At 55.7% G+C, this 25,345-nt stretch overlaps 1 protein-coding gene across 2 annotated transcripts in view; it reads left to right on the top strand.

The window, feature by feature from the left end:
* Positions 1-21,996, top strand: part of ZNRF1 (zinc and ring finger 1) — an 86,203-nt gene extending 64,207 nt beyond the window's left edge. Inside the window, exons 2-5 of one of the 2 annotated variants that reach the window (XM_044987110.1) lie at positions 6,066-6,161; positions 17,152-17,257; positions 18,881-18,971; positions 20,892-21,996. In XM_044987110.1, coding sequence (XP_044843045.1) covers positions 6,066-6,161; positions 17,152-17,257; positions 18,881-18,938 — 260 coding nt within the window. In that variant the 3' untranslated portion in view covers positions 18,939-18,971; positions 20,892-21,996. Of the gene's footprint in view, positions 1-6,065; positions 6,162-17,151; positions 17,258-18,880; positions 18,972-20,748 lie in introns of both variants that reach the window. The other variant, XM_044987109.1, reaches the window with a different exon arrangement.
* Positions 21,997-25,345: the final 3,349 nt, after the last annotated feature.

Genomic DNA, 25,345 nt, shown 5'->3' with positions numbered 1-25,345 from the left:
CGGGGCTTGGTGTACTGGTCTACAGGGCTGGTAATTAGGAGTCCTATGGTGCTAATCCAGGGCTGGCCCTGATTTTTTCACTGCCTCTCAGCAAGCCAGTTCATCTCTCCCTGTCTGTAAATGCACACCTAGCTCCCAGGGAGGCTTGATGAGTTACAGAGGTGAAGGATGCTATGTTGATCGCATCCTTGGTAATAGCGATAATCACAAAACTCTCCTCTGTGGGCCCGTCTGGCTGAGGTCTCACTGCCCTGTCCTGGGATTTCTTTGATTTATGTTGTTGGCAGTTTCCTGATGGGGCCCCATGGAAAGCTGCACTAGTGGCCTACGTACATCCCTCGGGTGGCAGCCATGGAGACCCCACGGTGCTGCACGGAGTGCTGAGTCTCCCTTTGTATTCCCCACGGTGCCAGCGTGAGACTCAACACATGGGCCCCCACCCATTTTATGGCTACTGCAGGTTTCCAGGCCTAATGCCAGCTCAGGCAAGTACCCTCTGCCTCCTGCACTGTCCCCCAGAGACAAGATTCTTAGCTTCCTGTCCTGACCAGTGCAGCATTGTGCGCTGTTCAACAGCGCTGTGTGGCACCCCAGAGATGGCCGCATTTCTGGAAGAGTGGTGTGTTTGTTGTAATTCTTTTGGCCTTCTTCATGCTGAAAAGTGCTAAATAACATATATTTTGCATTCCGGTTGAGGCCAGTTTAAGTGTACAATCGTTATTCTGGCTCTGTGCACAGCAAGGGTCTGAACGCTCTCTCTAGTTAAACCAGGGGGTATTTGCATATTGAGACCTGCTTTCAAGAGTGAAAATTACCCAGCTAAAGCCATTTGGTAGCAGAGAAAAATCTGATTCATCCTTAGTCAATTTGTATACGTTCCTTCTCTTGCCTCTATGGGCTATGCAGAAGGCTCTTAACATGGCAGTCAGACCTAATCTAGGGACCTGTCTTCTTAAAGCTATTTATCCTCTCCCTCTCTGCAGGCAGGAATTTCCTGAAGTGTACGAATACTCTGATACAGATCTGCGTCAGTAGCTTGTGAGCGCCGGCTGCACCAGAGAGCGCTCTGCTCTCCTGAGCCCAGGGCGGGCAGACCGGTAACTGACCTGCGCTAGCTCAGCACGCTGCCTTCTGGAGCTGTGTGCTGGAAGAGGTGGCCGGTTGGTAAAGGGTTGGACTGGGCAGTACTGAGCGTGACTGCACGAGGGTGGGGGAGAGACAGTTCCAGCCCGCCCGGCCTAGGGTTAGCGCTTGGCCGTTTAGTGCAGGAGGGCTGGAGTCTGGGGGGGCTGTGAAGGCAAAGTTCTCCATTGGCATGAGTCCCTTGCACTGCCCAACAGCAGTTCACCAGCCCTGGGAGAGCAACGGTTCTGCCACCCCCTTGCCCTCTAGATAGGAGGGGGGTGAGATTGAGACAGTTTGAGACTAAAAGGCTGGGGGAGGGGCCCCAAGGGCAGGTGGGGGAGGAAACCTTTTGGAGCAAGAATAGCTGTTGGGATGTGGCTTTTCCTGCTGGAGGCCTGCACTGGAGGGGAAGGGGAAGCTGCTGTTCCTTGGCCTTCAATCAGCCTTGCCCTTTGCTGCAGCCTGGGTGCCTGGTAGTACACACTGCACACACTGTGGGCTTGTCTACACACAGACTTGTTCCTCGTTAGCTGCAGGTGTGGAGACTTGGCTCTGGAATAAGTGTATCCACACATGGAGTTATCGGGAAGAACTTTGTGTAGATGAGCCCTTAGAGCAGAACATCAGCACCCTCCCTCGCTCCTTTTCTGTCCCTTGCCCTCTCTCCCATGGTTATGTTCATAGAAATGAATCCAAGTCTCTGATGCAGCTGGAGTGCCCAGGGTGGCATGTTGGCATGGTAGCGTGCTCCCAACTGGGGGGTCGTTCCAGAAAAATGGGGGGGGATGCGATGTGGTAAATAACATCTAATGTTCTCTGTGCTGACACATTGTATGCAAAGTCTGCGGGGGGCTGGGGGGACAAAAAGTGGAGCATATAGACCTATGCAAAGCTGCGGGGGGGACAGATAACTTCTCTTTTTGCCCATTAGCAGATAATGCCCCTGCTTCCGACACAGCGCTGGTCCCCACTCCCAGGAGCCGTAGAGTTAGTGCGTGGTGAGCCAGGGTGTGAACATCCAGTGCACTGGCCTGCCGCGGGCTAAGTGGCTGCATGGACCCTGCGTCTGTGTGCTGAAAGTGTGCTTTGATGTCCTGCTCTTAGAAATGGGAGTACATCGAAGTGCACTAGGGAGCTTTTGGGGCATGGCAGCAGGGTGTGCACAGGGCTTTTGGGGTGCGCAGGTGGGCTAAGGCGCTGTATGTTCACACACTCGTTTGCAGCATACTAACTTTCCATGTAGATTGTGAGGTAATATCTTTTATTGGACCAACTTCTGCGTGTGAAAGAGACAAGCTTTCAAGGAAAGGGACAGCTCCTCTGTGTCACAGCTAAATACAAGGCAGGACAGACTCTTAAGTATAAGGAATTAACACATGTTGCAAGAAACACCTTAAAGGAGAGTTATGGGTTACCAGTTGTGCTATTGAGATAAAGCCGGTATCACTGCGAGGTATCATCAAACAATTACAGCCCACGCTTGACGGTGACCATGTCCTGGAAGAAACCTTTCCCAAACCACCTCTTCTGGCATTCAAACAACCTCGCCAAGCTCATCAGAAGCAAGCTCCCCACAGATCACGACACACCAACTAATAGTGGCACCAGACCCTGCCGGAACAACAGATGCAAAACCTGCAGCCACTTCTCCACTGCTATGATGATCAACACCCCCCACAACCAGGGCTGGCTCTAGGCACCAGCCCTCCAAGCATGTGCTGGGGCGGCACTCCGCCCCCCCCTTTTTTTATTTTTATTTTTTATTTTTTTGCTTGGGGCAGCATTGCCGGGAGCCAGCCCTGGCGCAGCCACTTGCCCTGTCAGCACGCGAGCCGGGATCCGCGCCCCCTGCCCAGCCTGGCGGCGCCCTGCACAGCCCACTCCGGGAAACGCCATGCCGCCCTGAGGAGACTCGGAGTGGCAGCGGCAGCAGGACCCCTCCTCCTTCCCTGCATCCCGGGCCCCGCCTCCCTCCCTCCCTGGCTCCTCACACACTCCGGGAGCCCCTCTCACCCGAGCCCGGGCTGCAGCAGCGGTGAGAAGGGCTCCCAGAGTCAGGGCCGCCTGGGAGGAGGAGGCGGCAAGTGGGGAAATTTTCCCCAGGCCCTGGGCCCCGGAGGGGCCCCGACGAGTATGTCGGAGGCTCCCCCCGCCTCAAATTTCCCCCATCCCCCGGTGTCTCAGCTGGTAAGGGGGCGGGGCTGGGCGGGAACTCAGGCCCCGCTGGAGACACCACGCTGCTGCAGCGCTGTCTGGGAGAGGGGGTAAGCAGCATGGTAAGGGGCCAGGGCTCCATATCTGACTTCAGTTCTCCTCCTCAAAGGCTTTGGCTACACTTACACTTCAAAGCGCTGCCGCTTTGAAGCGCTAAGTGTAGTCAAAGCGCCAGCGCTGGGAGAGAGCTCTCCCAGCGCTGTCCGTACTCCACCTCCCTGTGGGGAATAACGGACAGCGCTGGGAGCCGCGCTCCCAGCGCTGGGGCTTTGACTACACTGGCGCTTTGCAGCGCCGCAATTTGCAGCGCTGGAGAGGGTGTGTTTTCACACCCTGCTGCAGCGCTGCAAATTTGTAAGTGTAGCCAAGCCCAAAGGAAACCTTCCCAACACCTTCAGAAGCTGAACCTGAGAGCTGAAATTCCTAACTCTGCTGGATACCAAAAATCATGGTGGTTTGATCTCTCATTACAATGACCTGTAACCCAGTAACTCCTTTATCCTGCAGAGGTGTTAATAGCTCACTTCATTTGGAATGGTCTCTTGCAAGGCACGTTAACTCCTTATGCTTTACAATCTGGTCCGCCTTGTATTTAGCTGTGACATTCTGAGTATCTTCCTCAGACTAGAAGAGAGCTCCAGGGCACTCAAGTTTGTCTCTTTACCAACAGAAGTTGTCCCAGTATAAGATATTACCTCACCCGCCTTGTCTCTTTTATATCCTGGGACCAATGCAGCAACACTGCAAGCAGGTAGATTGTGACAGAGATGGCAGTTTCCTGGGCAAACCTTAAAAGAATTAAGTTTAAGTATTTTAGGAGTTCAGTGTGTTCAAAATGCAAATGGTTATGTATTGTAGTGAGACTGTGTAACATCCCTAGGGGGCAGCCGTGACTAATGTAAACTCTGGGAAGTATTCTGAGCCTCAAAAGACTGTTTGAAACAATGGGTCAGACAAGAGTGAACTTTGAAAGTTTTGTGGTTTCCCAGGAAAGCTCTAGGGGGAAGTGTTATGCAGATGTCTGCAAGCACTCAGCCTGTAGAAGCTTTGCCCCAGGGAGTCTATTGCTCACCTGTTACATGAGGACAAGCTCAGAGCCGAAACTGTGAAGTGGTAACTCACAGCATGGCGCATGGACATGCTTGTTCTGAGCAACAGGTGTTAGGAACTTGCAAAGCTTTGCAAGCCACTGGTTTCATTTGGTGTGGGGCTTGGTAGAGTCTCTGATGCTGGGCTGCTTGACAAGGCTACAGCCTTGGGCGATGGGACCAACTGGCTGATGGAGGGAGGGAGTTACTGTCCCCACACCTCCTGCTTAGCCCCTCTGAAGCAAAAATGGCCTTTGGACTCCTGTTGTGCTAGGAATGGACTGAAACCCACAGGCCCCGAAGACTCCTCCATCAAGGACTCCTCCATCGCTGCTGACCTAGGATGGACTGGCAGGGCAGCCTAGATGTTGAAGACTGTACAGCATCATATCAACTCTCTAAGCCAGCCAGTTCCTCAGCCCTTTGGATTTGTGCTGGGGCCTACCCAGCAACGGGACCCTCATCAGCATCTCAGGCCAGCTGCAGAGCCACTACCACTGAAGGAGAAATGGCCCAGAGAGGCTGGTATTGGACAGGCTTTCCCATCAAAGTGGGGTCACAGATCTCTCTCTCCTCCCCCTCCCACAGAGACTTCCTGTTTCCGTTTGCTGGGGTTAGCTCTCAGTGCATGGGAACGCCTGAGCTATTAAACAATGGTTGATGCCACTTAGTGGGAGAGAAATTCTTCTAGCCGAGATACCTGTGGAGATGACTTCAGTCTGGACATGGGGGAGAGATCAGGAAGGTGGGGGGATGGGAGGGGAGGGTGAATGGTATGTCAGAAGCATGGCCCGTGAGAGCGTGCTACAGTTTGTCACTAAAGAGGGCAGTGGTGAAATTCGTCAATCCCATGGCCAGGAGGGACCATGGTGATCGTGCAGTCTGACCTCCTGCACAGCACAGGTCAGAGAACCCGCCCCATTGTAATTCCTAGAGCAGATCTTCCAGAAACAGCCAGTCTTGATTTTAAAGATTGCCACTGATGGCGAATCCACCTCGACCCTTGCTAAATTGTTCCAGTGGCTAATTACTCTCTGGGTAAACATATTACACCTTAGTTCCCTTCCTTTGGGTCGGTATTGAGGAATCCAAAGTTGAGATCTCTTTCTGAGCCATGGCTAGGAAAGCCAGGAGATATTTGAGGCCATGTTGCGTTCTCTGCTTGTTGGGGGTGAGCTTTGGACAGCATGCATCCAAACTGGCATAATCCAGGGAGGTTCCTAAATGAAGGAGAGGGGGCAGCTTTATGATCCAAAGCAAGGAGCCTTGGTCCTCGATCTGCTCCTTACCCCCAGGAAGGAATAGACTGTGGCTATGAGAAAGGTAGGGAAATGTCGCTGGTGTCTCCCAAGCACCTGAGTTCTGTGGTTATGGAAGGGCTCTTGGGATGTGGGGTATAGGATCCCGGGAAGTGTGTTTGAGGAATTAAGGGATCTCGTGTGTGAGGTGCAGTGGGAGGAGGTCTTACACCCCACCAGCCCTGGCAAGAGCCTTTGCTAACACCTGGGCAGTGTCGGAGCAGGCCGGTTACTGCATGCCAGGGCCTGCCGTCTGGCAGCAGCAAGCCTGCGGCCCAGCTCCCATGTGTGGGGTTGGGGTGCAGGTTGTCTAATCGCGGTTCCCTCTGCTTCTTTCCAGGTTTCAAGTGCCCCATTTGCTCCAAATCTGTGGCTTCCGACGAGATGGAAATGCACTTTATCATGTGTCTGAGCAAGCCCCGCCTCTCCTACAACGGTAAGGGCTCCCTTTGCCTGCAGGAGCTGGCTCGCGAGCCTGAGGGAGGGCCAGTAAACGCCAGAGGGTTCGCTAGGCAGCTCGGCCGAGGCCACGAAGAAAAGCCTCATTGTAGTGAGAGGTGCTGCGTCTCTCCAGGAGAGACCACGGTTCACCTCGCTGCTGTGGGGTGAGAGGGCTCAGCTGTCGGGCTTGGAGGGGTCAGCCTGAGTTGCCTTGCTACGGGGGAGGATTTCCTGGGCTCTGAGTTAGCCCCACCCCTGGCTTACCCAGGGCTCTTGCTTCTTTCCACCCTCTGGATACAGGAGCTGCCCCGTCTTGGCGGTGCCCTTGGCCCCATGGGCCTGACTTCCCCCCACTTTGCTTCCAGCTCAGGGACTTTCTGCCGCACTTGAGTTCTTCAGCTAGGGGCGAGGAACTGGCTGTCAGTCCTGTGTGCCCAGGCCTTTTTCCACCCCCTTGGGGGTTGTAACACCCTTCCCCACACTGCTCCCATCCAGCCCCACTTGGCTCTTCTCAAAGCTGCCCCAGTGGGGTGCGGGGGAGGGAGGGGCAGCCAGCTGGGTCACACGTGTGGGGCTTGGGGCTGAGGATCAACCCTGTTGGCTTGCACTGTGCAGAGCTTTGCCTTGCCAGGTGGGAGTGGGGTGGAGGAGTGTTGGGGAAGAAGCCAGGGGCAGCCCTAGATGTAGGCTGTGCTGGGAGCAGAACCCTGAAGTGTAGTGTCTGGGGAGGGCAGGCCATGTGCTTTTCTCCCAAAGCATTTGTGGGGTGTGGGTGCCCACAGGGCACTCTGGGGTCACTTTGTTTCTCCCAGTGACTTGATCAGTGAGGAATTGAACACTAGGGATTGGAACTAGCTGGGTAATCAAGTTAGGCCAATCAAGATGCCTTGTGGTCCAGGTGACCCACTTCCCACCTGCAGGAGGGCCTGGTGCCATGCCATGTGCATGGCATGTGGGTTTGGTCTGTGCAGTGCCCATGAGGGCAGTCTGGGCCTGGCCTGCTCCCAGGCTGTGACCGCTAAGCACTTGCCCCAAGCCCCTGATTCTGTCCCAGAGGCCAGAGCAATTCCTGCATGTCTGGTATTGGGAAGGGCCCATCCTCTCAATCCCCGAGTGGGCGGCTGTGCCACAGGAAGTGCTCATGCAGCCTAACCTGCCCCCTGGATGGGGCTCCCCCATCTCGTTCCATGGTCCTGTAGGTTGTACTCAAAGGACTTGTTCTCCCACCCCAACCCCCCTTCTCCAGGTGCCTCATGCACATGCCCTTGGGCAGGCAGCTCTGAGAACCTCTGCATGGGGACCCCTTCTCCTTTGTGCTGCTGGTCCTTCAGTCCACATGGAGCCCCTATCTCCCTGTGTGTCATCCCAGCCGTAGGGAGCGCACCGGCTCTGTTGGGGGGAGGGGGTGAGTCATGTGCTCCTGGCATCTGCGCGAAGGGCAGGCACAAGAAGACTAGTGGGCCTGGGACCAAAGGACAGACCTGCCCCTGGATCGGGGTGGGCAGATTGTCTGGTCCCACCCATCCCAATGTGCAGAGGGGTTAGCAGCAGAGAGCTGCCTGCGCAGATTCTCCAGTGCAGCGGATGAACAGGAGCAGTGAGCAGCTGTGGCAGGTGGAGCAAAGTCTGGAGCGTGGAGGGGCTGGGCACGGGTGACAGAGGGGAGAGTCCTGCAGACGGACACAGCACAGCGTTTGTGCTGCAGCCTCTGGTGCGATCGGCCTCCAAGCCATCGCTCTCCAGAGATTGGGCAGTGGGGGAATGATGTTAATACGTGTTCAAGGCGAGCTGAGACGCTGATAGTTTTTTGCACTGAAAAAGCGTTTCAGCTCCCAGCTCAGTCACACAGACTTCACAGCTTCAGGCTGTTATCCTGCAGCCCCCGTATCCTCCTTTGCTTCCCTGCCGAGACCACGTTCATGGGGGTGTGTTTGCCCTGTGATTTTGGAGTCCCCGGGCTGTTCTGTGCTCCCCACACTGGGTTAGGTGTTTGTGATGTCAGCTAGCCAGGGAGCTGCGGGGTGCTGAGCTTGGGGCTCGGCAGATGGGTCAAGGGACCAATGGAAATGTGTTTTAATGTTCAAGTCCCCCTGATAGTCTGATGTGCCGCTTCCTGCAGCCCACCTGTAAATCACTACAGGCCTACAGTAAATCACTGTACGAATGAGGAGCTGGGAGCAGCTCTGTCAGTGCTCCGCCGCCTCCTGCTGTTAGTCCTGCAGCCCTCCGTTTCTTTCCAGCTGCCCCTTTGGCCTCTCACTTGGGCAGGGGCGGCTCCAGGCCCCAGCACGCCAAGCGTGTGCTTGGGGCGGCAAGCCGCTGGGGGTGCTCTGCCGGTCGCCGCGAGGCTTGCCAATTACAGAACCAGTTTCTCCTCCCTTGGTTTTCACACCTCAGCTGCTGGAACAGGGCCCCATCCTCCCTGATTGATCTAACCTCGTTATCTCTAGCTTGCTTCTTGCTTGCTTATATATACACACCTGTCCCTGGAAATTTCCACTGCTTGCATCCGAAGAAGTGGGTATTCACCCACGAAAGCTCATGCTGCAAAACTTCTGTTAGTCTATAAGGTGCCACAGGATTCTTTGCTGCTTCTACAGAGTTTGCTGAAGTGCTAAACCAGCTTTTGACAGCAATAGCCTCTTCTGCAAGTGCAGCAGGAATATGTTCCTCATTTCACTTTATTCAACCTGGTCAGTTCAAGGGCCAGTTCATTCAAAATGGAAAAAACCAATTGGCAGTTGAAAAAGCAGGAAGGTTTGTTTTCCTCTTCCAATCCAGGAATAAAACCTAAGTATGAGAGGATGAGTTCTGCTAGTTCTCAAATCTTGAAGGACCTGGTGACCAGAAACAATCAGTACAATTCCTTAACTACAGATTATCCTGCCTTTGTTTGTAGATCAGTCAGTTTTAAATGCAAGACATATTTTGATAAACTTTCCAAAACATCTTTACTATGTAGCCAGCATTTTTAAGGTGGCCGTAGTTGTTTGTTAATAAAACACCACCAGAACCTTAAAATGCTGGTTTTGTGCATTTTTAACTTTGAATTTCTATCCCGATCGCAAATTAAAAAATTAATCTAGTGAAAAGGAAACACATCATTCAACATTTTCTAACACACTAAATGTAAAAATTAAGAAATGGAATAAATAAATTTTAGGATAAGTTATGTAAGTTGCTTAAATAAATGTCATTACTCCTGGGGGAATTCTGTGCACAGTATTTTAAATTTCTGCAAAACTCTGCATGTTTTGTCAAAATAGCACAATATAATCACACCTGTTTCAATTATTTTTGATCATTTATTTCAAAGTACCTGTCAGCAAGTATGTCTATAACAATACAGACAACAAAAAACATTCGGGAAATTTTTTTTGACAAATAGATTCCGTACTAGGCATAATAATACAGAACTCTGATTAATAAAACTACACCACCAAACCATATTTCCTGCACCCCTCAGAAGCAGTGCAAAGGCTTGGGGGTGTCGGGTAATGGAGGAGCTGAGGGAGAGGGAAGTAATTGCTGGGCAGGAGCCTGGGAGTGAACTTGGAGGATTGTTGTGTATGGGTGGGAAAAATATGGAACAGGTGTTTTGAGGGGGGACAGGGAGGGATTGTTAGGGAGCTTCCCTCATGTAGACCTGGCTGACCCCTAGCCTCACCCTTTCAGGTACATCTGCCCTTGTCCACGTGGGTCCCTCCACCCCCACTCAGACACCCCCTCTCCCTGTCCCCATGTGGCTCTGTGCCCCCACCTAGCCACTCCCCTTTCCCTATGTGGCTCTGCACCCCTCCCCATCACCATATAGCCCTGCACCTCCCTCCCTCTTGTGGCCCTGTGCCTCCACTCCCATTCAGCCCCTGCCCCAGTCTGTCCTCGCCCACTAGCCCTTATGATCCCCCGGCAGCCCCACACTGTCTCCCTATAGCCCATGTCTCCTGACCTGGTGTGACAGGCTCTGAAGAAGGCAGGCTCTTTCTCTTCCTAGCTGGCTGGGAGCTGCTGCTGTGGTCTATTGCCACAGCGCCATCTGGTGGGCAAGAGACAGAACTGCAGCAACATTTTGACACGCTTTTTTCCTGCACAAAAAAATAAAAATATTCAAGGCTCATAAATTATGTATATATGCATGTATGCAATCACACAGAATTCCCCCACAAGTAATTAAATGTGTACAGAGCTAGTGCTACCCTCTGGGTTAGCAAAAAGGAACCTCAAAATCAGTGTAAAGCATATATCTGGCTGCAGATCCATGTTTCAGTGGTCACCAGTGAATGAGACTCAACCTTTCCTTAGAAAAATAATTTAAAAGTAAAAATGTAAGACACAATTAAAATTAATTATTTAAGCCCAGGTTTCCTGCTTGCTGCTTTAAATCATGATTAAAATTGATTATTTAAATTGCTTTGTTTTAAATCTCTCCACCCTGCTGCCAGCCATGGTGGGGAACTCAAGGCAAAATAATGTAGTGCAGAGATTGCTGGAGTGCGCAGAATGGTGTGGAATGAGCTGCCTGGAAACGAAGGTGGTAAGGGGACTGGGGGAATGATCTGGCCATACTTGTGTCCGAGTAATTTGCCTGCTTCTCAGCTGTGATCTTTCTGCTCCTGTAGCTTGTTGGCATGGTGTTGCCCACACACAGTTAATGTGTGTTTGAACTCCTCTCCTTGGGGGAGTTTCTCACTGCAGCGCCGTTGAGTTTGTAACGGTGTTGAAGCAGTTTAGAGTGTGGTGGGTGCTGGAGGAATGGCTGCAGCCCTGGGCTGGGATTTTGGGGGCTCTCACAAGTGTCAGTCCTGTTCTGTACTCACAAGGAGACCTCCAGTGAAGTGAGGCTGGTGAACAAGCAGGGAGCGGGAGTTGAGTGACCCAGCGCCAGAGCATGTTTTGAGGGGCTCGGTGCTGCAGGAGGTACCGCCTTTCCAATCAGCATTGCCCAGTTACCCTGGCCACACTCCAGCTGGAAACCCCTGCAGTTTGTGACATTTGGTAGTCCTCACTTTCTGTCCAGGAATGAACTGATCCATATCTGTGCACTGCTAGGCTGTGCTCCACCCCAGAGGCGGCTGCAGTGCCATGCTGGGTGAGGTTGTGTGTCACGCTAGGAGTTGGAGGGCAATCTATGGGCACTGTTTCCCAGAGGAGCCATTGCAATCAACTTGCCTAATTACCTGGGCATCAATATTTTAACTCTTCAGCCAGGTCCTCTTCCACTTGGATGTGCCTGTGTATCCCCACCCCCACAGGGCACTGGCCACCAGACAACCTGCTTGGGTATGGGAAACCTTCCTCTGGGCACACCGCACAGCTGTGAAATCCTAGCAGAAACTGGCCCCAGCTGCAACCAGACCTGGAGCGAGCAGCCCCTTGTGTATAGCTCACAGGGCAGCCAGCGTGCAGAGGGGCCCAGCTGCACTCCACGCTTCCCAAGGCTCATTCAGGAATTTTGCGGAAGCCTGCAGTGCCTGGCAGGATGCACCCAGGGCGGAGCCTTGTCCAGACTGTTAACAGCTGTGAGTGCACTCGGCTGGCTGAGCAGGAGGGGGGCGACTGGCAGCAAAGCATCTGCGCCAGAACACACCCATTTCTAGCCAGCCCCCGCTCTGCCATGCAAGCAAACTAGCTGGGCTGACTTCCTGCTGCCCAGAGACCCGGAACTTGCTGCTAGCAGAGGTGAGCAGGGCCCCTCCAGACTGGACTCAGCATGGCTCCTAAAGCCCTAGAGGCCAAGTGTGGTGGTTGGCTTGCACCCGTGCTGCAGCACAGGTGGGCCTGGTGCTGTCCAGGCCCTGCCCCCAGGACCCACACCTGCTAGACATGGCCGGGAGAGCAGGGCCATGTCTGCCTTTAATGACCCTTGGCCAACCCTCCCTCTCTGGCGCTTACATAAAGACACCCACTGAGCTGTCTCCCTGTCGTTTGGTCTCGCACAGCCCCCTACCCCACCGTTCAGAGCCTGACTGGGACCTGGCTCTGCAGCCGAGCAGGGAAATGGGATTTGTAACTATTCCCTTTAAATCAGAGGTCCCCAGAGCCCAGTGCAGGAACCCCACTGGGGACTTGCCAGCATCCCGAGTCTCTTGCGTAAACTGCCTAGAGTGCAGCCCTGCTGGCTTCCACAACTGGCACTGCTGCTGTGCGAATGAAGAGGTAAACCCCTGGAGCCAGCCCCCCGCACAGCCCCACCCCAGGAACGCCAGGGATTTGCCAACTGGCAGTAGCCCAACTGGTAAGGGCAGGAGGTGATGCAAAGTGTGGTTACACTGGCCCTTGGCGCACACAAGCTGAGTTAAAGGCAGGTTTTTTTGCTTCGCTCCCCCCTGCTAAGCTGGCACTGCCAAGGTGGGCAGCCTGGAGCCCCGGCTCTGGGCATTGGGCCTGTGCATCTGTTTCATTTTCAGGTCGGTGAACCCTGCCAGTTCAACCGCCCTGCAGCTGTAGTCCTCAGCACAGAGGCCAGGTGGAGCCCGGGGCAGTGGTGCCAGCCCACGCTGCCCTCCCTGGCAGCAGCCACCTATGCTCTGGTACAGCAGGAGCAGGGCCCCCTTAGGCTGGACAGAGTCCAGGGCATCCCTGAGCTGCCCAGGGAAATGGGGGGTTGGCACAGCTGGGTGAGCTACGGAGGCCTGCTTGCCTGTGGTCTGTACTTGGGGTATGGCCAGGGGGCAGCCGCAGCTCCGCACCTGCCCAGCTGTAGCCAGCACCCGGGAGGGTTGCTTGGAGGAGAAGGGAGCGGCTGTGCGGGTTAGATCGCGGTGAAAGTGGGAAGGGGTGAATGCAGGTTCTGGCATGGCTGGACATGTTGGCAGAGCCACGGAAGGCGATAGCAAGTTACTAGGCCGGCTAGCTATGGCGGGCTGGCCTGGGAGCTGCGGGAGGTTCGGGGGTGAGCCGTCACTGGGGCAGGAGCGAGCTGAGCAGTGGGGGGGGTGGGGAACCAGCCAGCCATCAGTCACTGAACAAACAGTGCTGCAGCCCGCAGAGGCCAGTGTGATCTCCTCTGGGGTCACTCCCATGGTAGCAGTGGCCTGGCTTGGCAGTGGCTCTGGCCTGTGGACTGATGCTGTCAGGCTAGGGGGGGATTCATGGGCAGGGCCCAGGCCAGGGGCTACCCTGCTGTCACGGTGACCCCTGTGGATAGAGATGAGCTCCTGGCACCTAGAGTATGAGGAGAGGAGCTGGGCAGTGGGTGCCAGGGCGAGGGTGCGCTCGAGAGGAGCGGGGTGGGGGGTTAGACATGAGGGGCAGAGGTGACAGGAGGCTTGTGCCTCAGGCTGAGAACCAGGGAGTCCTGAGTTCTAATCCTGGCTCAGGCATTTGTATGGCTTTGGGCACCTCACCCAGGATTCATAGGCACTGCAGCAGGAGCCACCCTGGCAAAGGCATCACAGCTCTGTGATGGCTCGGCTCAGCTCCCTCAGGCAGGGCCCACCTGACAGCCCAGGTCAGAGCCCTGCAAGGCCGAATGGCATGGGGCTGGCACTCTCTCTGCTGGGGGTGGCACTTGCCCCTCAGCCAGGATTGGGAAGCTTGGCCCGGTGCTCTGAGTAGAGCAGTCGCTGTGCAGGCCCTGGGAGTGTTCCTGATCTTAGCGGGGTAGCAGTGCCAGGGATCTCCGGGCCAGCGGCCAGGCGTGTCTCAGGGCAGCTGGCAGGTACGAGCATGGGGCTGGCTGCAGGGAGACTGCTTTGGTGCCAGCCCTGCGCTCTCCTTGCTGGTGCTGCCTCCCAGCTCTGGGGGAGGGAACCTGCCATGGGAAATAGGGGCAGCCTTGCCCCCTCTCGGTGATGGAGTGGGCCATAGCTGTGCTCTGGTTAGCCCCCTGCTAGGACTGGGGTGAAATGCCAGGGGAGCACGAGGCTGTTGTCAGGTGCCACCTCCTCCTCTGCACCCTCCCGCCGGGGCCGTGCAATCTGGTCTAGCTGTCCGTGCCAGGACTGTGCTGGCACCACACCTTCCCCGTCACGTGGGAGTCTCTGGCACGCTGTGAGCCGGGGCTGGGTCCCTGGGAGCTGGAAATCAGGTCAGGGGGAGGAGACTGTTTCTGCCTCCCAAGCTGGGTCCCCCTCCTCCCAGGGTGCTGGATTAGAGAGCGCGCTTTCATTGTTGCTGGGCAGCTCCCTGCTCTGGCACATCACCCTGCCTCCCCCCCGGAGTGGCCCCCGCCCCTCGTGTGGCTCTGGGAATCAGCCAAGCAAGCTTGTCCCCTGCCCGTGTTTGCCAGACTTGTTCTAGCAGCCAGCTATTCCCGGCAGTGTTCCTGCTCCGAGAGCCGGGGCTGGACCAGCGGGGTTCGTCTGCCCTGCTCTCTGCAGCACCTCCTGCTGAAGTGGCACAGCCCTGAGCTCCCTCCCCAGCCCAGCCAGCATCACCCCCCTGTGCCTGAGTGGGGATAGCTTCCTGCTGGGGTGGCTGGGAAGGGAGGCCCTGGGAGCCTCTGCAGCCCTTGTTCTGGCAGCAGTCCCTGCAGTGGCTGGGAGCTGACGGCCAGACACCCTGAATGCTCTGGCAGATAGATGGTTAAATTATATCCTTCCCTGCGGTGCCTACTTGGCAGGGGTGGCCTGGAATCCCTCCTGCTAGGGCTAATGCTGGCACGGTGCTGTCAGAGGGCCCCGTTGGGTGACAGGATTTGCTCAGCCCATGGTGAGTGGAATGGGGACAGAGCTGACACAGCTCTTTGGGTGCGGGTGAGAGATGTCGGTGCTGAAATGCAGGGCTGTGCATGGCTCCCGAAGGTGGCAGCAGGCAGGGAGGGCTCTCAGGGCTGGTGTGCAGCCCAGACCCTGGTAAAATGTTTATACCTGCACCCAAAGCCCTCCTCAGGCGCTGCACGGAGCTACTGGCCCCCACCACGATCCGAGAGGGGCTGTTCACCCTGGCACTGAGACCACAGAGGCCCTGGCCTGATCATCTCCTGTGCTCCCTCCCGCTGTGTCACCAGAAACCCCTGTGCAGGGGCGTGGTATGCTCTGGGGTAGGGCTGGCTCTGGCTTCCTGTGTCTCTGCAAAGCCCCAGCCCAGGCCGGCAGGTCTGTGCCCTGCACTCAGAGCTGCTGCCCTCAGTCCATGCCCAGGGGCTCCTTGCGTCTCGGCAGGCTGCCTGTCCACACTCTGGGAGGCAGGACAGCAAGGAGACTGCAGTCCCAGGAGAGGGGGCAGCCGGCTTGCTGCCAGCATACTAACAACTCCATCTGCATCTCCGCCACCCCTGGCCACTCCTCGCAAGGACACGGCGATGCCTGCGCTGGCTCATGGGAGCGCGTGAATTCCCAGGCTGGTTTTGGCCCTTGTGAGCGTGTGGAGCCGATAGCACTGCTTGAGCAGCCTTTGCCATGCTGGGGCTCCCCACACAGCTCTGCCAGCCTCCTGCCGTTCCAGTCCAGACCATGCTTCCCCCCTTGGCATGGGACTGAGCCATGGCCTGAGTTGCCAACTAGCCTGCGATTCCCACGCTCATCTCCTGAATGACTCGGAGACCCAGTTCTAATGGGCAGAGCCCGCCCGGGGGCCCAGCTGACGAGCTCTGGGCATGGAAAAAGCAGCGCAGGTTTGGAAGCGGCCTGAAGCAGGCAGTGTCTGGGCTCTCTCTGGGGGTGGTTTTGCCTCATTCGCCGGCGTTTGGCAGGCGCTGTGCCTAGCTAGCAGTCGGATTCCTGCCTCGTGGCCAGATGGGCTGGGGAATTGAGCACAGAGTGGCTGGTGTGCCATCGCTGGGCACCTTTTGTCTGTGCTGGGGGGCAGAGCGCAGAAATCCTGTGTTCTTCCTGCCAGGCCCTGGGAGCTGCCGGCACAGTCTCAGGGCCAACAGCTTTGCCCTCTTGTCCAAACACTGGGGGCCTCCTCACCCCCCAGCACACTCCTCCCCAAACCCGGTGCCCGGCCGGTGCCCGGCCACTGGACAAAGCAGCCCTTTGGGGACAGGGGGTGCTCATTTCTCCTTCGCCGGTGTGGCTCAGAGCTAGCCAGGGCCCTGCGATGGCAATAGACCCGCTTCCCTGCCTGGTGGGTGTCCAGGTGACGCAAGGCAAGGCTCCAAGCAGCACGCCTGCTTGCAGCCGGATTTGCTTCAGAGACCAGGTGCAGCCTTATTTCCCTGGATCAGCCGCTGGCCTGCCAAATAGAAGGGCCCTTGGGCAGCAGGGCTGGCAGTTGGGGGTGAAGGAGCGGCTGGTGACCTCCGGTTCCTGCTGGGCCCGGCTCTGGCATGGCTGCTAAAGCTGGCTGAGGAGCCTCGTGTTGCGGGTGGCCGTGTCTAATGCTCTGTGCAGGTAGGACGGATGGGCTGGGAGCTGGGGAGTCTGTCTATCTACCTTTGTCCAGTGGGGCCTTGGCCAGGGCACTCTGTGCCTCACTTTGCCCTCTGGTGACCCAGGGACAATGGTTCATTAGCTCGCAAGGGTGCTTTGAGGTTTTCTTTGTGTCTGCCCAGGGCAGTAAAAAGACAGTTACTCAGTAAGCACCCCAGGGGTGCAGGACTCCCCTGGTGCCCCCAGTGATCAGGGCTATGTAGCATTCTGTGGGGACATGGATCGCCACCTGTTCTGTGCAAGGGGCCCAGGAGCTGCATGGCCAGTCCAGAGGGGAATAGGATGGGTTGTGGGGAAAGGGAGAGGCTCCTGGCCCTGCAGCCAGCCTGGCCATCGGGCCAGCTCCAGTTTGGGGGGCCCTGTCAATTTACTGGGGGGTGGGGCTGTTCACATCCATCCTGGGGTCAGAGCTGCATGGAGATGTGACCGATGCGAGCTGTGTGCATCCAGCATCTGGTCCCCCACCCACCCCATGCAGCAGCCTTTGCGGGGCCCTAGCACCCGGAACCCCCCATGCCTGTAGTGATCAGCATGGGGGGTGAGCAGGCAGAGTTGCAGGGTGGCGCAGGGGGCTGGTGCACAGCCTGCAGGAGCTGTTTGCTGGGGATGGCAGTTGCCTGGTGCGCTGTCTGCCTCTCTCCTCATTTCTCCTCTTTCGGCCCCTTTTAGATGATGTGCTGACTAAAGACGCGGGCGAGTGCGTGATCTGCCTGGAGGAACTTCTGCAGGGGGACACGATAGCCAGGCTGCCCTGCCTGTGCATTTATCACAAAAGGTACCTGGCCGGGCACGTGTCGCTTCCTGGGGAGCTGAAGGAGGGGGTAGGGCTGGCTCAGCGCTTCCTCTGCAGAACGGCTGCTATTGGGCAAGCCCTGGGCAAACCCTCCCACATCCCACTTGCCCAGGGCATGTGCCTGCAGCCCCCTTTTCCCCTCTGCCTCATCTCAAACAGAGCTCTGTTCCCAGCACTGCCACTGACTAACTGGGTGGCCTCAGGTCCTTCCCTTCCCCATGCCACTGTGGCCCTCGCTGCCAGTGGTGATGATCCCCGCGCCACGTGTTCATTGCCAGGCTTTGATGGCTGCGAAGTGCTGAGGAGCCCTGGCTGCACCCCCGGGAGCTGGGCAGAGTCCCACGCTGGCTGCGGGGGGCGGCTGCTGCCCCGCGCTGTTGGGGAAGGGACCTGGGGGAAATGGATAGGACAGGCGAGTGGGGTCCATTGCATTCCCAGCGGGAATCGATTTCCCTTCTCATACCTCGTTGCTCAATGCTGAGCTCCTGGCTACGAAGCAAATGTTCCCAAACACACCTGCATGGTGCCCAGTGGTGCCCTGTTTGCTCCTGGCTGTAGCAGTACAGTCAAAGCCTCTCAAAGGGCTTCCTGGTTCGCCAGCTAACGCTAGAGGTATCCCCAGGGGATGAGACCACATGAGCTCAGCCCCTCAGCCGGACATCCTTCCAGTGGCACGGCGCCCCCAGCACCATGCTGGGCTGTTGGCCGAGCCCTGGGCCCCCTCAAGTGACAGCACCCTTGGTTTTCTCACAAAGCCCCAGTCTAGGCAGGCCCTGGCGCTGCTCAGCTCGTGAGCTCTGCTGGCATTGCAGCGCCAGGCAGTGTGCCTGGAAGAGCCCGTCAGAGTCTGGCATTTCCCCCGCGTGGAAGAGGACAGGCTGTGAGCCAGGCCCGGGGGCACCTGGCTCCAAGGACCCGCCTTCGTGGCGATGGCCAAGCCGCGTGTGTGGTGTACGCATAGCTCACTGCCTGTGCCCACAACGCTGAGACAAAGCAGCAGCGCGAACGAATCCGCCAGCAGTGAGCGAAAGGCTGTGGAACGTGGCCTCTTCGGCAGCCTTCTGTCTATCTGAGCCCCATCGCTGGGTTATCTGAGCAATTCCCAGTCTTCAGCGGATCTATCCTGGGGGGCAGGCCAGGCCCCCATTGGGCAGAAAGGGAAACTGAGATGCAGGGTGACTGAGGGACTTGTCCAGACACCCAGGGAGTCTGTGGAAGAGCAGGGAATTGAACCTGCTCTACCGAGTGCCTGGCTAGTGCCCTGACCACAGCCCCACTCTTCCTCTCCTAACACTGGCTACCCTGGGTGCTGAACCAGGACTCCTGGTATGGCCAGAGCAAGCCACCCCCCTGGGCCACCTCACAAACCTATAGCAGAGTCTCCTCTACCCCAGTTTTCTACTTCGGGCGCAATGATGCAGGGTGCCCCCCCACCTGCTCAGCAAGTCCTTCCCTCCTGGCACTCAGCTGACAGCGCTGGGGTGAGAATTCTGGGCATCTCCTCTAGAGAAGCTGCCTTATGAAGCAGTTTGAGCTGAAGGAGGCACCTGGCAGAGCGAGCTCACTGCCTGCTCCAATGACGGTAGTCTCTCTCTCTCTCCCCAGCTGTATAGATTCGTGGTTTGAAGTGAACAGATCTTGCCCAGAGCATCCTTCTGATTGACCTGCTGGGCATGCCTGCTGACTTCTCTCTAAGGTGAGGCTCTTTCTAACATAGGATACCCCACCCTGCCTCTGGGTGTGGCGCCATAGCGATCCGTAGCCTCTGGATTTCTGCTCTGTTGTGCAGCTCTGTGATGGAGAAAAGCGGCTTTGGAGTGATGTATGTCCTATAGGTTTCTTTTACCTTAGTGGTGTCAAGTCTGGATGTTGGAGGATCTCTAGGAGGTCTTGGAGATGGTTAGTAGAAGCTCATACACCTTCACTGAAGAGGCAGGAGTGGAGGATTTTTTAAAAATTACCTTTCTTCCAAGTGTGTGTGAGTCATTGGAATTGAATAGTAAACCAACCCCAAAGCAAGCATTCACCTGTCTCAGGATCTCCCCTCCCTGGGGCCAGATGAAAGCAGCGTTAAATCTCTCCCCCTGGGTGGAAGGCTGATCTCTGGTTGAGCTGAAAAGAAAATGCTTTGGTTTGTAGCGACAGTGTCAGAGCGCTGAGCCGGTGTGATTTGAAATAACCCGGACGTAGTACGAAAAGCAAATTGGGGTCATTTGTTTTTATCAACATTCAAAAGCAAAGTGTTGTCGTTTTAAGTGCAGTTCTGCTGCTCAAAATGACACTAAAAATCACTGTCTCTTCTTTATCTCCCCGGGGGCATCTGTCAGAGCTGCTAACTCCTGTGGCTAAGAGACACAGGTCTGCTGGCTCTGTGTGGCCAGCCCTGCCCTGGGGGAGGGAATGGGGGCTGTTCCTTCCTGTGCATCAGCACCAGAATTGAGCCCTAGGTTTTAATCAGCTGCACCTGTGCAGCGCGCACTCCTGGTGCATGCACTGGGCCCCAGGGCGCAGCATGTGGCCTGCGGAGCCTGCCTTCCAAGAGGGAATGGGGCTGGCAGGGAGGAAGTTGTTCCTTTGGCTTGTCCAGTGAGCCACTTTGCTAGGGAATGGTTGAGTGAGGACAGCCGGAGCTGTCCGCCCCTGTACCCGGGCTAGCACTTGAACCATCTCCTGTGTCACTTGGGATCCAAGCAGCGCTGCCAGCAGGCAGGGCAGGGTCCACCTGGCTTCACGCTGGCCGGACTGGGAGAAGGGCAAATGAGGCTGGACACGTTCAGCGGGAGGTTCCAAAGCTCTGACTAATGCAAGTGAGAGAATGTCCCTCCTGGCTGAGGTGATCCAAGCCAGCTAAGAAATCGGGACTCGGTTTCCCTAGGCAGATTGGAGAATCCCACCTTGTGTTTCAGGGCTTGTCCACACAGCCCAGCAGCAGGGACTACGGGGGCGAATTGCAGCACATGCTGAAGTTTTGCACTGTAACCGCTCCGTGGTGACTCCGCTAGGGTGAACTAAACGGCACCAAGATCACGTTCGCTAGTCCTGTTTGAAACGGGGCTAGCTTAGCACCAGCTGGGTACCCGTTAGTTCACTTGGGCAGTTACGCTTCGGGGCACGCTGCAGCTGGCTGCCGCGATGCGCACTGCGGGGCCGTGTAGACGTAGCCTAAGTCCCACGTTGTCCCTTAATGTCTCCTTGTCCTCCAGGGATCAGAGCGCTCAGCGAGTACGAGTTTAACCTTTTCCTGGTCACTGCACAGCTCCCTGCTTGTGGGAGTGTGTCCCTTCTGCAGCATGGGGCGTGTGCACGTGCTGTGTGGATGTTGCAATGCACTAGGGGCGGCGGGTCTGTCTGAAGGCCCGTCTGCATGCACTGTGGGCACGCAGCCATGGGGTGCTGTCAGTGCATTCCCCCACGGAACTGGCCTGGCCAGGCGAGACGGGTGTGGTGACATTGGGTTGTCTCTCTCTCTACAGGGCACCTTGCTGTACCTGCCATTCATCCTCTCCCCTTCCCACCCGCCCCAGCCAGAGTTTCAGGCTGACTCTTCAACTCCTCAAAAACCAGAAACTTGAATCCACTTGGATGCTGCCAATTTTTTTTTTTTTTTAATTTAAAGGAAAAATCAATACAGGTGAGCCTGTCCCTGCAAGCAGAGCTGCCTTCTCTCCATACTTACACCTCCACCGCCACTGACATGGGGGGAGAAGAACCTGCTAAGCAAGGGAGAGGAAGCAGGAGCAGTGAATTGCGACCCTGAAATGAAATTCCGTCATGCTGTTTGGCTTAAGGGCCTTTTCTTCCAGCCGTGAAAGGAAAGCTGACCCAGGATGGAGCTGTCATGGGCCGACTGGAGCCCGCGTTATTTATTCCTATTGAAACCCAGGTGAATTCCTGTATCCCTAGCGAGCGCCTCCGCGCTGGGCCGGGCCTGGCACCGCGAGCCCCGCTTACTTTTGCACTGACTACGGATTTTTTTTCCCTTTGAGGACACCAAACTGTAATCAGCCGAACATGACAGGAGACGAACAGTCCCCAGCAACGGGGGCAGCTTCTGTTCACCTGCCGGAGGCGTTGTAGGTCTGTCTTTAAAGTGTTTACAAAAAAACAAAACAGTTCAGTGTCGACTGGTGTGTTTGCCTGGTGATGTTTACGGACTGACCGCTCTTGAACTGGGCTATTACCGCTCAGTGACTGAAATAGCCAGATGCCACCCAAAAAGCTTTCATCCCCTCACCGGCCTCCTCCCACTCAGCCTCATGATAGTGGCCAAAAAAGGATTCCTTATTTCTTTTGATGAGTCTCCACTGAACTTTCCCCTCCTTTTGTGTGTGTGTGTGTATAAGGGGGAGGGGGAAGGTTTCATTACAGTTAAAGGTTCTAAGTCACAAGCATCCTGCAGAGATGCTGGATCCTTTTTATTAGATCCACGTGGATTTTTTTTGTTCCAGACAGAAAAAGGAAAGAGATTGGATTTTATTAAAGCAAACACACACACACACCCCACCACCTGCTGTTGAGGAGAGCAGCACATGGGAGGAGCGTTTTAGCCATGGCAAAGTTCCCAAGCGGTGGGCTTGGGCCCTGCCGGAAAGATTTCTGTATTTATATATTAAAAAAAAAAAAATTAAAATAAAAAAAATTGTTCAGAGCTTGGGGTGGGAGGGGAGCTTTCTTCATTAGTCTAGGTGTTTTGATATGGTATTAAAATACTGTTCAATAACCTCCTCGCTGCTTTATTTCAGTGGTATTGGTGAAGCAGTGTGGCGTGGGAACCAGATGCTGCCAGGGCCCCGGCACCAGGGCATCCTTGTTCAGGGCATTGGATTGGACAGTGCTGGTGAGGGGGTGGGGCTAAGGGCCCTAGATCCGCTACTGCTCAGAGAGACACAGCCAAAGGCCAGAACATGCCATCGTGATCCTCTAGTCTGACCTGCAGGCCACAGAACCTCATGTCCTGTGATCGACCCCTAGCCTCTGGCTGAGTCCCTGGAGTCCTCACATGATGGTTTAAAGAGGTCAAGTTACAGGGAATCCACTGTTTACTCCAGTTCAAACCAGCAAGTGACCCGTGACCCATGGGTCTTGGCCAATCTGCCCCTGGGGAAAATTCCTTCCCAACCCCAAATACAGTAATCAGTTAGACCCTGAGTATGTGGGCGAGACCCACCAGCCAGACACCTGGGAAAGAATTCTCTGTAGTAACTCAAAGCCTGCCCCATCTAGTGTCATGTCTGCAGCCATTGAGGATATTTGCTGCTAGCAACCACAGATTGGCTACAATGGCATGCGTCCCATCTCATCACACCATACCCTCCCTAAACTTATCAAGCTCAGTCTTGAAGCCAGTTGGGTTTTTTGCCCCTACTGCTCCCCTTGGGAGGCTGCTCCAGAACTTCATTGCTCTGATGGTTAGAAACCTTCCTCTAATTTCAAGCTTAAACTTGTTGATGGCCAGTTTCTATCCATTTGTTCTTGTGCCAGTATTGGCACTTAACTGAAATAACTCCCTTCCCTCCTTGGTATTTATCCCTCTGATGCATTTGTAGAGAGCCATCATAGCTCCCCTCAGCCTTCATTTGGTGAGGCTAAACCAGCCAGGCTCTTTGACTCTCCTCTCGCAAGGTAGGTTTTCCATTCGACTGATCATCCTAGTAGCCCTTGTCTGCTCCTCTTCCAGTTTGAATTCATCTTTCTGAAGCTGGGAGCCCAGCACTGCACCCAGTGTTCCCGGTGAGGTCTCACCAGTGCCTGGTGTAAAGAGGAGTAACATGTCCCTGGCCCTACTGGGACCTCGTCTGATGCATCCTAGGCTTGACTTACCTTTCTCCAGCACATCCCATTGATCACAGGCTGACTGAGCCATTAGCCCCTCCCCCCCGCCTCAGGCCTTTCTCCTCTCGCTTCCAACTGATACGTCCTCAGCTTCCTGGTGTTAGGCCCAAAGTGCAGGACTTTGCACTATTAAATTTCATCCCATTTCTATTACTCCAGTTTTCAAGGTCCTCCAGCTCTTCGTGTATTATATTCCAGTCATCCTCTGTATTGGCAATGCCTCCCAAATCTGAGTCATCTGCAAATTTTATTCGCACAGTCCCACTTTTTGTGCCAAGGTCACTAATGCAAATATTGACTAAGACTGAGCCCGAGGCCAATCCCTGAGGAACTCCACTAGCCTTTCCCCTTTCAGTAGTCCCCCTTTAACCAGTTGTTTATCCAGTTTTTCCAGTCTTGTGTTAATCCCCATTTTCTCCAATTTAACTAATTTCCCATGCAGACCTGCATGAAATGCCTTAAGGAAATCCAGGTAGATTTGATCTACTGTATTTCCTTTGTCTCTAACAATCCGTTCTCTTCTCAGGTTGGTCTGACACAATCTACCTTTTGTAAAACCATGTTGTATATTATCCTGATTCCTGTTCACCTCTGTCCTTAATGGCTCTTTCAGAATGTGTTCTAAGACCTTGCATACAACTGAGGTCAAACTAATGGGCCTGTAGTTTCCCAGATCACTTTTGTTTCCCCTTAACTATGGGTATATTAGCAATCCTCATTCCCACGAGCCACCCTGCCACTGCCCCCAAGTCCTCTTGACCCTGGGAAAAACTGAGGCCAAATTTGTGTAGGCATTGGGCCGTACCTAGATTATCTTTAATCTCCAGCCCCTCCTCAGTGCTCAGCCCTCCTACTTCTTTCCTTGTTTTTTTTTGTATTGAGAGGGCTGTCGAACCTGTCACTGTTGGTTTTAATGCCCTTTGCACGGTCCGGCTTGGCTCGGCTTGTGGCAGCTCTTTCCCCTGCACTTTCTGGTGCCCACGAGGCAGCTTTCCTTGCTGATACTTCCCTCCCAGCCTCTTGGAAGCAACATTTGCCTGGCTTAAAAGCTAGATGGCAACAGTGCAGACCCTCCCCTGCCCAAGGGGTGCATGCTGGTGGGTGGCACAGTGAGCACCCTCCTGGTTTATGCCACCTGTGCCCCACTAACACAATGAGATGTTAACAGCCCCCTTTCCCCATGGCTGCTTCTGCAGTCAAGGTCCCATAGGCTCTTTCCCTGGCAGCACTGGTGCAGTGATACTGGCAGGGGGATTCCTGGCTTCTAGAGCAGATCAGAGTGGGGGTATGAAGATGACAGGCCCTTCCCTGCCCCCACTCTGCCTTAAATCAGCTTGCCCAGCAATCTGCTCCCACAAGCAGCAGTGCAAAGGGGGGCTCATTATTTTGATGACAGTAGCACCTAGAAGCTGCCAGCACAAGTGGGGCACTGTGGTGCTGGGAGCTGCGCACTGGATCAGAGCCAGACCTTGCCCCAAATGTGGCCCCGATCCTGTCGGTGGCCCTGCAGTGAGACCCAGGGCTGGTGTTTGAGCAAAGCAAGGGCTGTCAGCGCTGCTACAGTTGTCCAGACAGTTTTCCCTGGGCCCACAGGGCTTGGCATAGCACAGGTTGGGGCAGTGGTGCCACTCTCGGGCAGGCAGGAGGGGAATCAATTTCTGACACGAGTTGATCTTATCTCTTTGTAATGGCACCCTGGCAAATCTCTAGGCCACCCCCCATCCCATGGCAGCAGCCAGGACTGCCAGAGAGATTGAAGCCCACTCCCTCCATAGGAGCCCTAGAAAACAGGCATGCTCTGAACAGTGACTGTGCTACAAACGGCCCCTCTGTAATCGATCTGCCCCGCCTCAAGTGGAGTAAGAGCTCCCTGAGGTGCTGGGAGGGGGATTTACTGCTGTGGTGCTCTGAGCTTGGCCAGCCCATCCGTGGGGAAGAGAGCTGGAGCCTGTCCCCGGGGGGCCGGCCTGCCCATGGGGGAGGGAGCTGGCGCCCGTCCCCGTGGGGCCGGCCTGGCCAGCGGGGAGGGAGCTGGCGCCCGTCCCCGTGGGGCCGGCCTGGCCATGGGAGAAGGAGCTGGCGCCCGTCCCCGTGGGGCCGGCCTGGCCCGGGGGGAGGGAGCTGGCGCCCGTCCCCGTGGGGCCGGCCTGGCCCGGGGGGAGGGAGCTGGCGCCCGTCCCCGTGGGGCCGGCCTGGCCATGGGAGAAGGAGCTGGCGCCCGTCCCCGTGGGGCCGGCC

The sequence above is a fragment of the Mauremys mutica genome, chromosome 14 (assembly GCF_020497125.1).
Source record: "Mauremys mutica isolate MM-2020 ecotype Southern chromosome 14, ASM2049712v1, whole genome shotgun sequence".
In the NCBI taxonomy this organism is placed as follows: domain Eukaryota; kingdom Metazoa; phylum Chordata; order Testudines; family Geoemydidae; genus Mauremys; species Mauremys mutica.
Note: the sequence above shows the minus strand (reverse complement) of the source record. Positions and strands in the feature narration are given on the sequence as shown.